This window comes from Lutjanus erythropterus, chromosome 8, assembly GCF_056507025.1.
Source record: "Lutjanus erythropterus isolate fLutEry1 chromosome 8, fLutEry1.hap2, whole genome shotgun sequence".
In the NCBI taxonomy this organism is placed as follows: Eukaryota; Metazoa; Chordata; class Actinopteri; order Lutjaniformes; family Lutjanidae; genus Lutjanus; species Lutjanus erythropterus.
The window spans coordinates 42,974,809-42,988,690 of NC_139324.1; the positions used below are offsets into that span (position 1 = coordinate 42,974,809).

General features: G+C 42.9%; 1 protein-coding gene and 1 long non-coding RNA gene across 4 annotated transcripts; one reads left to right on the forward strand and one right to left on the reverse strand.

The window, feature by feature from the left end:
- The first annotated feature begins 2,340 nt into the window (after window positions 1-2,340).
- On the forward strand, window positions 2,341-13,462 carry carf (calcium responsive transcription factor). 3 transcript variants are annotated; one of them, XM_084725579.1, is made up of 14 exons: window positions 2,341-2,487; window positions 3,669-3,762; window positions 4,466-4,744; window positions 4,816-4,915; window positions 5,000-5,154; window positions 6,178-6,367; window positions 7,547-7,661; window positions 8,157-8,300; window positions 8,423-8,561; window positions 8,798-8,901; window positions 9,802-9,946; window positions 10,357-10,423; window positions 12,856-12,947; window positions 13,106-13,462. In XM_084725579.1, exons 2-14 carry the CDS (start codon window positions 3,709-3,711, stop codon window positions 13,289-13,291), a joined length of 1,770 nt encoding a protein of 589 aa, XP_084581705.1. In that variant the 5' UTR covers window positions 2,341-2,487; window positions 3,669-3,708; the 3' UTR covers window positions 13,292-13,462. The 3 variants fall into 3 exon arrangements, with proteins under 3 accessions (XP_084581705.1, XP_084581704.1, XP_084581706.1); XM_084725578.1 differs by having other exon boundaries at window positions 13,034-13,459; XM_084725580.1 differs by lacking the exon at window positions 13,106-13,462 and adding an exon at window positions 11,526-11,617 and having other exon boundaries at window positions 12,856-12,948.
- LOC146323387 (uncharacterized) lies at window positions 8,824-9,636 on the reverse strand. Its single transcript, XR_014771340.1, has 3 exons — window positions 9,573-9,636; window positions 9,282-9,317; window positions 8,824-8,919 (listed from the first exon to the last, which is right to left on the reverse strand). It is a non-coding gene; the product is annotated as an uncharacterized LOC146323387 (long non-coding RNA).
- Window positions 13,463-13,882: the final 420 nt, after the last annotated feature.

The window sequence follows — 13,882 nt, forward strand, 5'->3', positions numbered from 1 at the left end:
GGATGTGCCCTGAGAATTATTTGTTTTGACATTCATGAATGCAGACAGGTGTGATCTAGTCCAGAGCTAACTGTATGCTAACTGTACAGACAGAATACTCCAGTACCAAGATGCTAACGGTTTTCTGGACCCAAGAATAACCAGTTATCTATTGAACTTTGTTTAATAGATTCTCAAACAATTATTTCACACTCAGAAATTGTTATAACCCTCTTATAACTCACTCTGGTTTAGCTAGCTGTGGTTTAGCTAGCTGAGGTTTAGCTAGCTGTGGTTTAGCTAGCTGAGGTTTAGCTAGCTGAGGTTTAGCTAGTTGTGGTTTAGCTAGCTGTGGTTTAGCTAGCTGTGGTTTAGCTAGCTGAGGTTTAGCTAACTGTGGTTTAGCTAGCTGAGGTTTAGCTAGCTCTGGTGTTTGTAGCCCTGCTCTGGAAGCTTCTTCTCATCTCTGACTCTTCACCGTACATGAGAATGATTTGAGAACTTCAGGTGTATTCGGACTGAGTACAAAACTAATTTTCACGTCATTACAGATTTGAGTGTTTGTGTTGAGTCTAAACTCACATTTGTATGGAAGCACATTTCCACTAGTCAAACCCATGGTAAGTCATAATTATGAGATAAAAAAGTCAAAATGATTACGTTTCATTTCAACTTTTTATTTCATAATTATTAAACTTATCAGAGGGATATTTTTTTCTTTCAGTGGCAGGAATAGGCTTCCATTCGTTTAGCCTCATGCTAACAGGGCCAAAATCAGTTCAGGTTGAATTTTGATCTTATTGAAGACTGAACTGAAAAGGTGGCAGGAAGTGTCGTACACTGGTGGTTTAACCCTTTAAAGTTATTTAAAAGTCTGTAGCTTCTATAGTTATCATAGTGCAAAGTGAATAAGTCGTCATCTGTTACTACATTTATCCTCCTGCATGAAATATCACATTTACATCAGTTTTTATGAAACTCTGCCTGATCATATCCAAGTTACTGTATATTATTTTACACAGTACAGATGCAGTACAGATGCAGGTAAGATATATATATATATATATATATATATATATATGTATATATATATGTGTATATATATATATATATGTGTATATATATATATATATATATATATATATATATACATATATGTATATGACACATGATATTTAACTCAAGTTTAATCCCTCTGGTTCCTGATTATTCTGGGATGTTTGACTGTCCCTGTCTGTTGTTGGATATATTGTGTATTTCTTTGTTTATCCATGTGTATTTATGTATGATAGACTTTCCTGTAGTGTAAATATACATTATTGCACATTGTATACTTTCATATGGGACCAGTTATCACAGCTGTAAACTGTCAGTGTTGTTATTCTGGTATCAGTCCTCCTCCTCACACAGAGCATGTTCAATCCTACAGATTATCAGTGGACGTTGGTGAGTTTCATCCTGACATGTTAATCCATGTAGACCAAACATCATAAAAATATCACAAGTTTTAAGTTCATCATTGAATAAAGTGCAGAGGATTCAGTGTGTCAATGTGTTTCATTTATCACCATAATAATAAAGATTATAATTTATTGTAAATCACACTGTAGTTGTAGTTTTTTAGTGGTTGTTGTAGTTTTATTAATAACAATTACAAATTTAGGTTAAACTGTGAGAATAGCAGAAAACTGAGGCAATAAAATACAACAAAGCTAAGACTTTAACTTAGTTAGCCTGGGACTAACACCTACTGTCGTCTGTGGCTAAGTGCAGTATGAAAAACTCAGAAGTGCTCAGAATTACAAACATATCAGCTTTATACATAGATGAAGGTCACCTGAGGGGCATGTCACAAAGAAGTAGTGACAAATATCAATAACAACAAACGTGCTCTAAAAGTGAATAATATATTAAAAGTGAACAATAAAACAAAACTTTGAGGCCTACATGTATGGTGTTTGCATGGGGGACTGCTGTGATTGGTGGAATTCACAGGAAGCTACAATGATGATGCAGAAAAGTTTCAGTACAGTAAAGGTATGTGCTTTGTGTATGGTAATAATAATAATATTAATAATAATAATGATAATGACAAGTGCCTTACAAAAAGAAACAAAATACATTATAGAACAATAATAGCAACATAAAACAAGCATAAAACATAAATAACCGAAGAATCAATTTATGAAAGTATTTTTGACTTAAAATGCTGACATAAAGATTAAATAAGGCAAAATTATTCAAGTCATTTACAAGACGTTTGCTTTCAGAGTGACGTGTGAAACTTTTAGATTTGTAAACAGAGTTTGGTGTGAAACAAACACGTTATAGTGGTTTTAGTGTAAGCGACAACAGCTCCACTTAGTGGTTTTAACCATATAATACAACAGTTCCCAAACGACGGTGTCCTCAGAGGGTCTAAACAGCCGACAGTCAGCTCCATAAGGAAAAAGGCGAAGCGAGTTTGTTGTCAGCGGAAGCGGAGGGAGGCGGCAGAATGAAGACGAGGTTGAGTAGACTCGTTTTCATTTTCCTCGCTGATATAAAAGAGTTGATCCGTCAAGTCGCTGTCAGAGGCTCCAGGTGGTGACAGCAGCTAGCATTGAGGCTAACAGAGTAGTGGATAAGCACACAGCATTATTTAACTCCCTGTTAGCTTAATGCTAACAGCAGCTAGCTCAAATGCTATCCGAAGAGAGTTTGAGTACACGGCGTTGTCTAGCTCTCGGTTAGCGTCATGCTAGGGCAGCTAGCTCTAATGCTAACTGAAGAGATTTAAACACACAGCTCAGTGTTAGCTTCATGCTAACACGTCAGAGCATCATGGCGGAGCTTCATACTGCTGTTAAACTGAAACATTGAAAAACGTTCTGAGATTAAATCTGTTTTTAATGATAATATTTACTGAACAGGAATCATTTCTTTCTGACACTAAATAAAACTAACTAAATAACTGACCCTAAAGTCATTGTTTTCATATTTTCATGAATTAATTTATTGTGACTTTATCCAGAGCAGCTGTCCTGCAGTTATTTAAGTTACAGTCACGTCATCCCTCATCATGGTGAAGTTCAGATATTTTGATATTAACTTTAGGCCTGGACAGTACAGCTGAAAAACCTGTTTCATATCGGTCGATATCAGTCATTATTGATCATATTGGTTTTCATATTGGATCATGTTTTGTGTTATTAAGGGTGGTGAAGTGGTGAAGGTGTTAAAGTTTTGTTGTATTCACATCATAATATTTTTTGACCAAATTCAGCGATATTTAATATCAACTGTTGGTGCTTTCACAAAATATTAACAATTGGAAGTTTTGTGTATTTTCCCTAACAGATAGGTGAAAATGCTGACAATCAATTAATCATAAATAATTAATAATATAATTAATGAGTGATTTTTTTTTTCATTTTCATGATTTTCTCTTTTTTTCTCTGCATTTTAAGTTTAAATTTCCTTACTCAACTAAAACCTTAACCAGACAAAACATTGTGTCAAACTATGGCACAATGTCTGTCATTTGTAGACTATTGATTGATTATCAGTTCATATATTTTTTTAGGGGTTAAATTTTTAATGGCGATTAATCGATTAATCATGTAAATCTGTCTGGAATTCACATCGTTAGAGTTATTAAAAACTGAAAATGATTTTTGCATCATGTGTTTCTGTGTTCTTGAGTGAAGGAGGCAGTGATGTCACACAGGTGACTCCAGGGCAGTTACCATGGAGACCAGTGCAGATAGACACAGTGATGTCATCAGTGCTGAACCTGAACAGGTGAGACAGGATTATATGTTGAGATAATTACCTGAAATGAACCATAGTATCAAAGTATTTGAAACATGTTAAAATACACTGAGACCACAGATTGTTGTTTCATTCTAAATATTATTTTAAAGTGGATGTTCCTGCTCGTTTCATCCTTTGTTAATATAACTTTTATATATGAAAGTGTTTACAGTCAGTTTTTTAGAAACATTAGTTTTTTTTTCTCTGTAGTTTCACTTCATTTGACCTCAAAATGAAAATATATTTACAAAATCAGCATTCAGCAAATTAACTGTCAGATGACATGTTTCAGTTTCTTACAAGAGGGAAAGAAGTGACATAAAATATACATTTCCACACACTGAAGTGGATTATTAAGAATAAAAACCTGTAATAAATGTACTTTAATACAAAAACTCTTGAACACAACCCACCAAAACTAAGAAAAGTATTTGTGTAAATATTATCATTTTGTCTCTTGAGAGAAACAACCAGCAGAACTTCCTTTTCAAATCAGTTGATTTTTGTTCCTTTTTTGTGTTTCAATATAAAAACACCTGATAAAAATGAAGGTTGTCACATTTTTATTGAACAGTTTGGTTTTCTGATGAATTTGGCTCATGTGCCTTCAGTTCATGTGTTTCTATTGTTTTTAAATTTCCTCCCTGAGGATCAATAAAGTATTCTGATCCTCAGTCTGATTTTACTCCAGTCTGCAGATCCTGGGTCAGACCTGCTGCTTGGCTCCGCCTCCTCACTTGTCTCACCTGAAACAGGTGCGGCACTAAGCTCTGCCCCTCCGGCCAACTTGCCCTGCACACCGTCAGAACTCGTCGTGACCAGAGAAACAAACTCTCCTCCTGGCCCTGCCCCTTCTGGCCCAGGTGCTGACACCTGGGCGACATCACAGCTGCTGGCTCCGTTGTCAGTGACGTGTCAGAGTCAGCTGATCATCGTGGAGCCGCGAGGTCAGACGCTGCAGGAACGCATGGTGAGTGACGTTTAATTAATTTGAAAAATAATCTGCACACAGATTTGAATCAAAGTGTTTCTCTGTGTCAGGTGATCGTGACGGGCCAATCAGAGGGCAGAGAGGTGCTTGTCATCCCATCCAATCAGCTCTCAGGGCCCCAGCTTGCTGTGATCTCCAGTGGTCCAGCAGGTACTTAAGCAGGATTCTGATTGGAGGAGGAGGATGATGTCAGTAATATTCTCTAATTATGGACTTGTGTTAATGTTTCTGTAGGTGCTCTTGTTAACATGTCAGTTACCACGGTAACAGACCCCAGCAGTAGCAGCAGTGGACCAATCAGTGAGCAGACAGCAGCTGATGTTTCTGCTTTTATGGAGCCGCCGCCCTCCAGCGCCCCCAGCTGGGCTCTGAGACTCCGTAATGTTCAGGTACAGTAGGAAAATACATACATGTTTATGATGAATCTGTCAGACGTGACCTTCATCCTCCTCATCTTCCTCTTCCTCTTCTTCTCACCTCCTCTCTCCTCTTCCTCCTCCTCTTCCTTTTCCTCTCTTCTCCTCCTCCTCTTCCTCTCTCCTCACTCCTCGTCTTCTCTCCTCCTTTTCTTCCTCCTCTCTCCTCCTCCTCCTCCTTTTACTCCTCCTTTCTCCTTTCTCCTCCTCTTCCTCCCCCTCATCTCCTCTCCTCTTCCTCTCCTCCTCTTTCTCCTCATCCTCTCCTCTTCCTCTTCCTCCCCTCTCATCTCCTCTCTCCTCCTCCTCTCTCCTTGTCTCTTCTTCCTCTTCCTCTTTCCTCCTCCTCCTCCTCCTCCTCCTCATCCTCTCCTCTTCCTCTTCCTCCCCTCTCATCTCCTCTCCTCCTCCTCTCTCCTTGTCTCTTCTTCCTCTTCCTCTTTCCTCCTCCTCCTCCTCCTCCTCCTCTCGTCTTCCTCTTCCTCCCCTCTCATCTCCTCTCTCCTCCTCCTCTCTCCTTGTCTCTTCTTCCTCTTCCTCTTTCCTCCTCCTCCTCCTCTCTCCTCCTCTCTCCTTCTCTCTTCTTCTTCTTCCTTTTTCCTCCTCCTCCTCCTCCTCTCCTCTTCCTCTTCCTCCCCTCTCATCTCCTCTCTCCTCCTCCTCTCTCCTTGTCTCTTCTTCCTCTTCCTCTTTCCTCCTCCTCCTCCTCTCTCCTCCTCTCTCCTTCTCTCTTCTTCTTCTTCCTTTTTCCTCCTCCTCCTCCTCCTCCTCCTCCTCTCCTCTTCCTCCCCTCTCATCTCCTCTCTCCTCCTCCTCTCTCCTTGTCTCTTCCTCCTCCTCTCTCCTTGTCTCTTCCTCCTCCTCCTCCTCCTCCTCCTGCTCCTCTCCTCTTCCTCTTTCCTCCTCCTCCTCTCTCCTCCTCCTCTCTCCTTGTCTCTTCTTCCTCCTCCTCCTCCTCCTCCTCCTCTCCTCTCCTTCTCCTCTTCCTGTCAGTAGAAGTTGGGGGACTCCTACAGAGGGTTCTGCTGTTCAGAGGCGGAGTTGGAGGCCATCTTGTTACTCCATAAGCAGCAGACCGGTTCTGTCTTTGGAACTCGTCAGTCTCCATCTGTGGACAAACCGGCAACCAGACTCATGTGGAAGTCTCAGTACGTCCCATACGATGGCATACCATTCGTCAATGCAGGTCGGCACAGTTCCAATTCTTTCTCTTTGACCCTGTTTACACCTGGTGTGTACAGGTATCAAAAGTCACTCACTGTGATCTGGACAGTTAAACAGTTAAATTGATCAAAATGTTAATGGAGTTTGGCAGCAGTGAGACTGTGTATATTTTTAATACAATCTAATTGTGATTATTTTATTTTTATTTTTATATTGCAGTTACAATATGATTTGAAATATTAGAGGCAATGACAGTTTTTCGTCATTGTTATTTTGATTGAAAAACATGTTAAAATGACTATAATGTGATGTTTTTGCAGGACTTTGTACCAAATGAAGATTTTTTTCTAAGTTTGTAGAATCTGATGTGTTGGACAGAACGTCTCTGTCTCACCACATTCATTCAAGTTTAAAGACACACTTAGCCTTTAACAAATATTGCACCTTGTGAGATTTGAATTTTGCAGAAAGCCATATTGCGATATCAATAAATTTTTAATTAATTGTGCATCCTTTGTTATAAACAGCTGATCAACTGATATTGGAGGACTTGTCCTAACTTGGCATTCTCAGTTAGAGATGTTGAGATCCTGCAGTGTCCCTGCAGTGTCCCTGCAGTGTCCCTGCAGTGTTCCTGTAGTGTTCCTGTAGTGTTGGTGTATTGTTCCTGCAGCATTACTGCAGTGCTCTAGCTGCATTTCTACAGCACTTCTGCAGTGCTCCTGCAGTGCTCCTGCAGTGTCCTTGCCGTGACCCTGCAGTGCTCCTGCAGCCTGCAGTGCTTCAGTCTGGGGAAACAGCTCTCATCAACCACAGAACCACATTAAAAGAGGATTTCAACCTATTTAATATAAAGTCTGTGGCTCCAGCTCGTCTTTCTTTGTGCAGTAGCTTCATTTTGCTCAGAATCACTTTAAGTTAAAAGGAAAAATTAATTTTAAACAAAGTGCTGCACACATCACATTTATTTTTTAATAAGGGACATTTTGCGTGTGTGCGTGTGTGTGTGCGTGCGTGCGTGCGTGCGTGTGTGTGCGTGTGTGCGTGCGTGCGTATGTGTGCGTGCGTGCATGTGCATGCGTGTGTGTGTGTGTGTGTGTGTGCGTGTGTGTGTGTGTGTGTGTGTGCGTGCGTGTGTGCGTGTGTGTGTGTGTGCGTGCATGTGTGCGTGCGTGTGTGCGTGTGTGTGTGTGTGTTCTAGGCAGCAGAGCGGTGGTGATGGAGTGTCAGTTTGGACCTCGCAGGAAAGGACTGCAGCCCAACAGGAGCTGTGAACAGCCTGCTGAAGGCTCATACAAAGCTACCTGTCCCGCCAGGTAAACTAGTCACACTGATGAGTGCTTCATTTAAAGGGGTAGTTCAGATTATTTGAAGTCCATAGTCAGTGTATTACCTACAGCACCTGAAAAAAAAACTATTTCAGTTTAAGTGTACACTATATTTAGAATATTTTCGCCTCTTTATATCAGACAGACTTTTCTGACAGGAAACCACTGTTCTATAAACCAAATATTACTCTCTACAAACCAACCAAACTCCATTCATAATATCAGTGATTTTAGCTCAGAACACAGAGTTGTTGGTCTGCTGCTGCCTCCATCTCTTTAGTTTGTGTTACTTTGGGACTTCAGTGTTTTAAAGGGTTAGTTCACATTCATTAAAATCACACAAAAGTCTGTCTGTCAGAAAGTGAAGATGTGAAAATATTCTCAAAATAACAAATACTTTAAACTGATATTGATTTGTCAGGTGTGATGGTCAGTGTCCTGACTCAGCCAGTTGTCTCTGAACTGTCCGTCCGTCTGTTTCAGGATCTACATCAAGAAAGTTCGTAAGTTCCCAGAGTTCAGAGTTCCGACAGAACCGACAGCAGACAGGAGGACAGTGAGACAGGAGCAGGAGAAGGCCTTCCAGTGTCTCAAGAACCAGAACCTGGAGATGGGAGGAGTCATCAGGTCCAACAACATGTCTCAAAGCATGTCCAACATGTCCAACATGTCTAACAACGCACCCCCCTCACCCTGCTGGACATTGTCCTGGACTCAGACCTCATGCTGACCTGTCTGTGTCTCTGTAGGTTCTACTTGCAGCTGCCCACAGAGCGAGCTCACCTGTATCACTCGGTGGACACGCCCACCATCCCCCCACCACCCCCCGACCTCCCCCCACCTCCACCCACCCTGCAGCAGGAGGACGAGGAGGAGACAGATGAGCGGGTAGGAGACAGAGCAGGTCTAGACGTTGTCCAAAGGTCATGGAAGAGGTTCTAGGACTCCTTTAGAACACTCTTTAGGTTCTTGTGCAGGTTCCAGGAGTCCTTGAAGAGTCTTTCTTAAATATGTACAGTTTGTCTGTCTGAATGTAAGATTATTGATTATTAATTGTTTGAATCATTATGACAGTTAGCAAGCTAATGCAGACAGAGATATGCTAACAGGCTCCTCCCCCTCAGGATGGACACATCCCGTCACGTCTACACCCACAGGTGGCAGAGAGGATCAGACAGCTGGTGGCAGCAGGTCATCATCAGGTCTACAGTGTCCGCAAACAGCTCAGGTACCTAGCACACCTGACCTGACCCTGCCTACTGACATCACACACCTGAGACCACCTGACCCTGCCTCTGACACCACACACCTGAGACCACCTGACCCTGCCTCTGACATCACACACCTGAGACCACCTGACCCTGCCTCTGACACCACACACCTGAGACCACCTGACCCTGCCTCTGACATCACACACCTGAGACCACCTGACCCTGCCTCTGACATCACACACCTGAGACCACCTGACCCTGCCTACTGACATCACACACCTGAGACCACCTGACCCTGCCTCTGACACCACACACCTGAGACCACCTGACCCTGCCTCTGACACCACACACCTGAGACCACCTGACCCTGCCTCTGACACCAAGCACCTGAGACCACCTGACCCTGCCTCTGACACCACACACCTGAGACCACCTGACCCTGCCTCTGACATCACACACCTGAGACCACCTGACCCTGCCTCTGACACCACACACCTGTGATTCACCTGACCCTGCCTACTGACATCACACACCTGAGACCACCTGAACCTGCCTCTGACATCACACACCTGAGACCACCTGACCCTGCCTCTGACACCACACACCTGAGACCACCTGACCCTGCCTCTGACACCACACACCTGAGACCACCTGACCCTGTCTCTGACACCACACACCTGTGATTCACCTGACCTGGTCCAACCCCCAAATGTTGTGCGTGAGGCCTGGCAGGTCTGGATTTCTTTGTGGTTGGTCTGTCTTGCTAACGTTAGATGAGAAGAATAAAAACATATTATTAGCATGTTCATTATGTACTATAGAAAAAGACATATAGAAATGGTTGTGTTTATGTTATGTTGTGTTTACTGTACGCTGTGTGTGTATTTTGTTGTGTGTTTAATGCTGTGTGTGTTCAGGCGTTTTGTGGAGAAGGAGCTGTTTAAATGTGATGGTCTCCCAGAGCGACACAACCTGAGGTTCTTCCCCACCGTCAATGACATCAAGAACCACATTCATGAGTCCCAGAAGGCTCTGGGGCTGAGCCTGAGTCCTGCTGCTGAGGTCTCTCACACACACACACACACACACACACACACACACACACACACACACACACACACACACACACTTTTCTTCAGTTGTGGTCACACTTTAATTCATTTGACAAAAGAGACACAAAACGCACACTTAGTCCCACAATTAGCATGTGGTCTGCGTGGCTAACATTAGCATGTGGTCTGCGTGGCTAACATTAGCAGGTGGTCTGCGTGGCTAACATTAGCAGGTGGTCTGCGTGGCTAACATTAGCATGTGGTCTGCGTGGCTAACATTAGCCGGTGGTCTGCGTGGCTAACATTAGCAGGTGGTCTGCGTGGCTAACATTAGCAGGTGGTCTGCGTGGCTAACATTAGCAGGTGGTCTGCGTGGCTAACGGTCAGAAACATCATAAGTGTTTGTGTGTCTCCCTCTAGTGGACGGAGGAGAACAGCGACCCTCTGATGGAGACGGTGACGCTGACCCTGACTCCTGGTGCTGAAGGTAACATTTTATGTCAGATTATTGGTGTTTTTAATGTTTCTATGCCAACAGACAGACACACAACAAACACATCTTCAGTTATGGTGCAGAACTTTTAAAAAGAGGCGGAGCCCTGAGGAAACCAGTAGCGGTGCTCTCTCTGGATGATCTCCAGGGTTGGGAGGATTACTGTAAAAATGTAATCTGATACAGTTACTGATTACCTGTGAAACAATGTGGTTAGTAACATAATCCGACTATCACAATATTTAAGTAATGTAACTTGATTACTTTCTGTTAGTTTTGGATTACATTGATACCAAAGGTTGAAACTATTTAGCCTGATGTGTTTTACGTTTGTTGGTTGTCCAGATGTTCTTTAATAGACGTTTGAAGTAAGGATTAATATTTTTCCTGAAAATGAGACTTGGTGTAACTTCAGCTAAGCCCTGGTCTTTTCAAGCAACACTGAGGCTCCTGTCTCACGCTGATCTAAAGCACAAGTGAAAAGCATGAAGTGTGATGGATTTCATTTATTCGAGGTGTGTTCAAATTTACCTTTGCCATCTTGCGCCAGTGGTACAGGGGTATCCTGCTCTGTCTTGCCCCTTGCACCACCAGCGCACAGCGGGATGCACCTATCAGGTGTGCCCAACTGTCCTCATTAATTCACTGGTGAGTTTAGGCCGAACATGCAATAAACCAATCAGAAAGTCAGCTCTCATCACCTTTAAGAAGCAGCTACGCCACAGTGATGGTGGATTTACCAGGAGGAAACAAAGAGAGGTGATAGATCCAGTTTGGCTGCGAAGCTGCCGTCTCAGCCCAGATCAGGTGTGCCACCTGAGCCGATTGAGGAGCAGTTACATGGCTGTCTGTGCTCCTCCTCCTGCTCCTCTTCCTCCTCACCCTCATTTCCAGCTCCTCCCTCGCTCCTCCGTCCCGCTGTGGGTGCAGGAAACAGAATCAGGCTTAGACAACAGGCTGCGACAGAAGCACACAGACCTTTTTCTCCCCGGGTCGAGCCGGTCTCATCCAGTCAGACATAACGTCTTGTTCATTTTGCATGTTAGAGATCATAATTGTGTAATCCTTGTTTTTCTGGATCTTAATAAACACACAGACACAAACACTCCAGCTGCTCCAGCTGTCATGGTAGCTGATCTGATAAAGACGATCTGACAGCTGTGATCCCGTCCTGTCTGCACTTTTCAGGTCTGTGGATATTTATTGGGCTTTATAATTATAATTATTCCTTTTTTCCTCATTAATGCGATTAACTTTAAAGACACACGTTCACAGCTGTTTAACATAATGTGTGTGTGCACCTCAGCCAAGTGCGAGACACACACACATGCACGCCATTAACTTCAATATGTGCACTTTATTATTATTATATAGTGATCTTTAGTTTTACTTCAGGATTTGTGCATTAGAATATTCACAATCCCACAAGATCAGACTCGGAGCATGTGCTTTTTTTTTTTTTTATCAAAGCTCTTTGTGTTCATTTATAGTTTGTGTTGTGTTTTACTGGCACACACACACATCGCCGCTGCATGTTTTATGACAGTAGACTGTCGGTCTACGTGTTTCTGAATATATTTTAATATGTTCTGTTTTTCCCATCATTGTGTTTCCTGGTAAACAGGAAATGGTCTTGATTAGATTTCCCGGGATTAAACCCTCATTTGAACAGTTGGAATTATGTGGAATTAAATGTTTTTTAAGTAACATTATGCAAAATCACTCTTCACACTCAAACATCAAATAAACTGACAGAAACTGATTCTGCACGTTCTGTTTTTACCCACAAACCATCCCGCTGACCAGCGTCACAGTCTACAGCCCAAAATACGTTTTCACTAGTAGCCGTCGTATTGGCGGTCAGCTAGCTGGATTTCTGTGTGGTTAAAGTTCGTGGTTGGTCTGAGTGCTGTTGAAGAAAAAGATTCTTTCAGGTCCTAGATCTTGGCTGGTTCTGGATCAGCTTTATTCACTGCACAGCGGAGAAATCACAGCATGGTGATACGGTGCTGTCTGCTGGAGTCACAGGAGGTTTAGAATGGAAATTTCACCAGAAGGTTCAGGAAACCTAAATGTGAACTAGGTGCTAAACCAGTGGGAGTGAGTCTGAGAAACCCAAAGTCTGTGAAGCAATGGGTTCTCATGTAAAGAGGGAGGGAGGTGAGGTGTGATGTCAGGGAACACCTGGATTCATTTAGAGACGTATGCTAATAAATGTAAAAAGCTGACTCAGCAGAATCAGATTCACTCAACAGAACATCCAAAACCAAACAGAAGGAAATAAAATGTCTTCTTCCACAGTAGCTAACATTGGTGGTTCATGTTGGCTGTTTATGAGACAGTCCGTCATGTAATCTGCTTCTAACCGAGCCTGATCGTCTCGTCCTTTGTGTCCCTCATGTCTGTTTGTCTCCGTTTGTCTCCAGGAGTGGACGGCAGCGACTCTTTGTCTCCTGAAGCTATTCAGCTCTTCAGTTCTCTCTCCTCTCTGCAGCCGAAGATCTTTGCTCAGCTGCAGGTCAGAAAAACACCAATCAATAACCAGTAACTATCAATAATCAATCAGTTGTCAGTCAGTCCTACTGACAGGTGTTGTTCTGACAGGGGATCCTGCAGCCACTCCCTCCTCCTCCTCCTCCTCCTCTCTCCCCCCTCCCTCCCTCCTCCTCCCTCCAGACTCTTGCAGGGGGGTCAGTGGGAGCGCTGGGCCCAGAGGAGGAGCTCCATGATGGGCAGCAGCTCAGTGGAGGAACCCAGCACACTGTGATTCTACAGAACGAAGAGAACGTCCAGCTGCAAATCATTAATGCTACAGACAACACCGGGAATGGTAATAATACACATGTAGTGACTGCTCACTAAGCCCCGCCCCCCATAGTTACTGTTGCTAACCTGTCAGTCTTCACATTCTAGAATATCCCTGGTTGTGATGTCATGCTAACAGACTGATGCTAAAGCTAACAGTACCTATATTTTCTAACTGTGAGTTCAGTTTAATGTTACAAGACAAAAGTCTATAAAGTCTAGTAAAGCTAATGTAACGTTAGCTTCCCCAAGTCTGATAAAGAACAGGACAGAGCCGCTAACGTTAGGAAAGCTAACATTACATCATTCAAGACCAACTCCCACACAGTCAGCTGTTTTCAAACTGAACTTTTGACCACATTAAATCCTGTAGTTAGCTTAGCCTCGCCGATAACAGTAGCTTTTGTTTGCTGGACATGCTAACACACTGTTTAATCCAGTCTTTAGACCTTTACTCATGTTTCTGTTTTAATGTGACAGACCTGTTGTTCCTCAGGACTGAGATCGCACAGTTACACTTGATTATTTTCAGATAAATGAATAAATTCTGTTTTATTTTCAGCTTCTCAGCGTCAGGTGGAGGTGAAAAAAGAAGAGGAGGAGGAGGAAGAAATAAAGATGGAGGAGTTCCAGGACTCAACTGGTTCA

What these genes read in the sequence shown, in the direction of transcription:
- carf (XM_084725578.1), top strand. Translation starts at nt 3,709, where the DNA reads ATGGAGACCAGTGCAGATAGACACAGTGATGTCATCAGTGCTGAACCT. An exon ending in TCAGTGCTGAACCTGAACAG is followed by an intron (nt 3,763 to 4,465) that starts GTGAGACAGGAT and finishes ATTTTACTCCAG; the next exon opens with TCTGCAGATCCTGGGTCAGA. An exon ending in AGGAGGAGACAGATGAGCGG is followed by an intron (nt 8,562 to 8,797) that starts GTAGGAGACAGA and finishes CCTCCCCCTCAG; the next exon opens with GATGGACACATCCCGTCACG.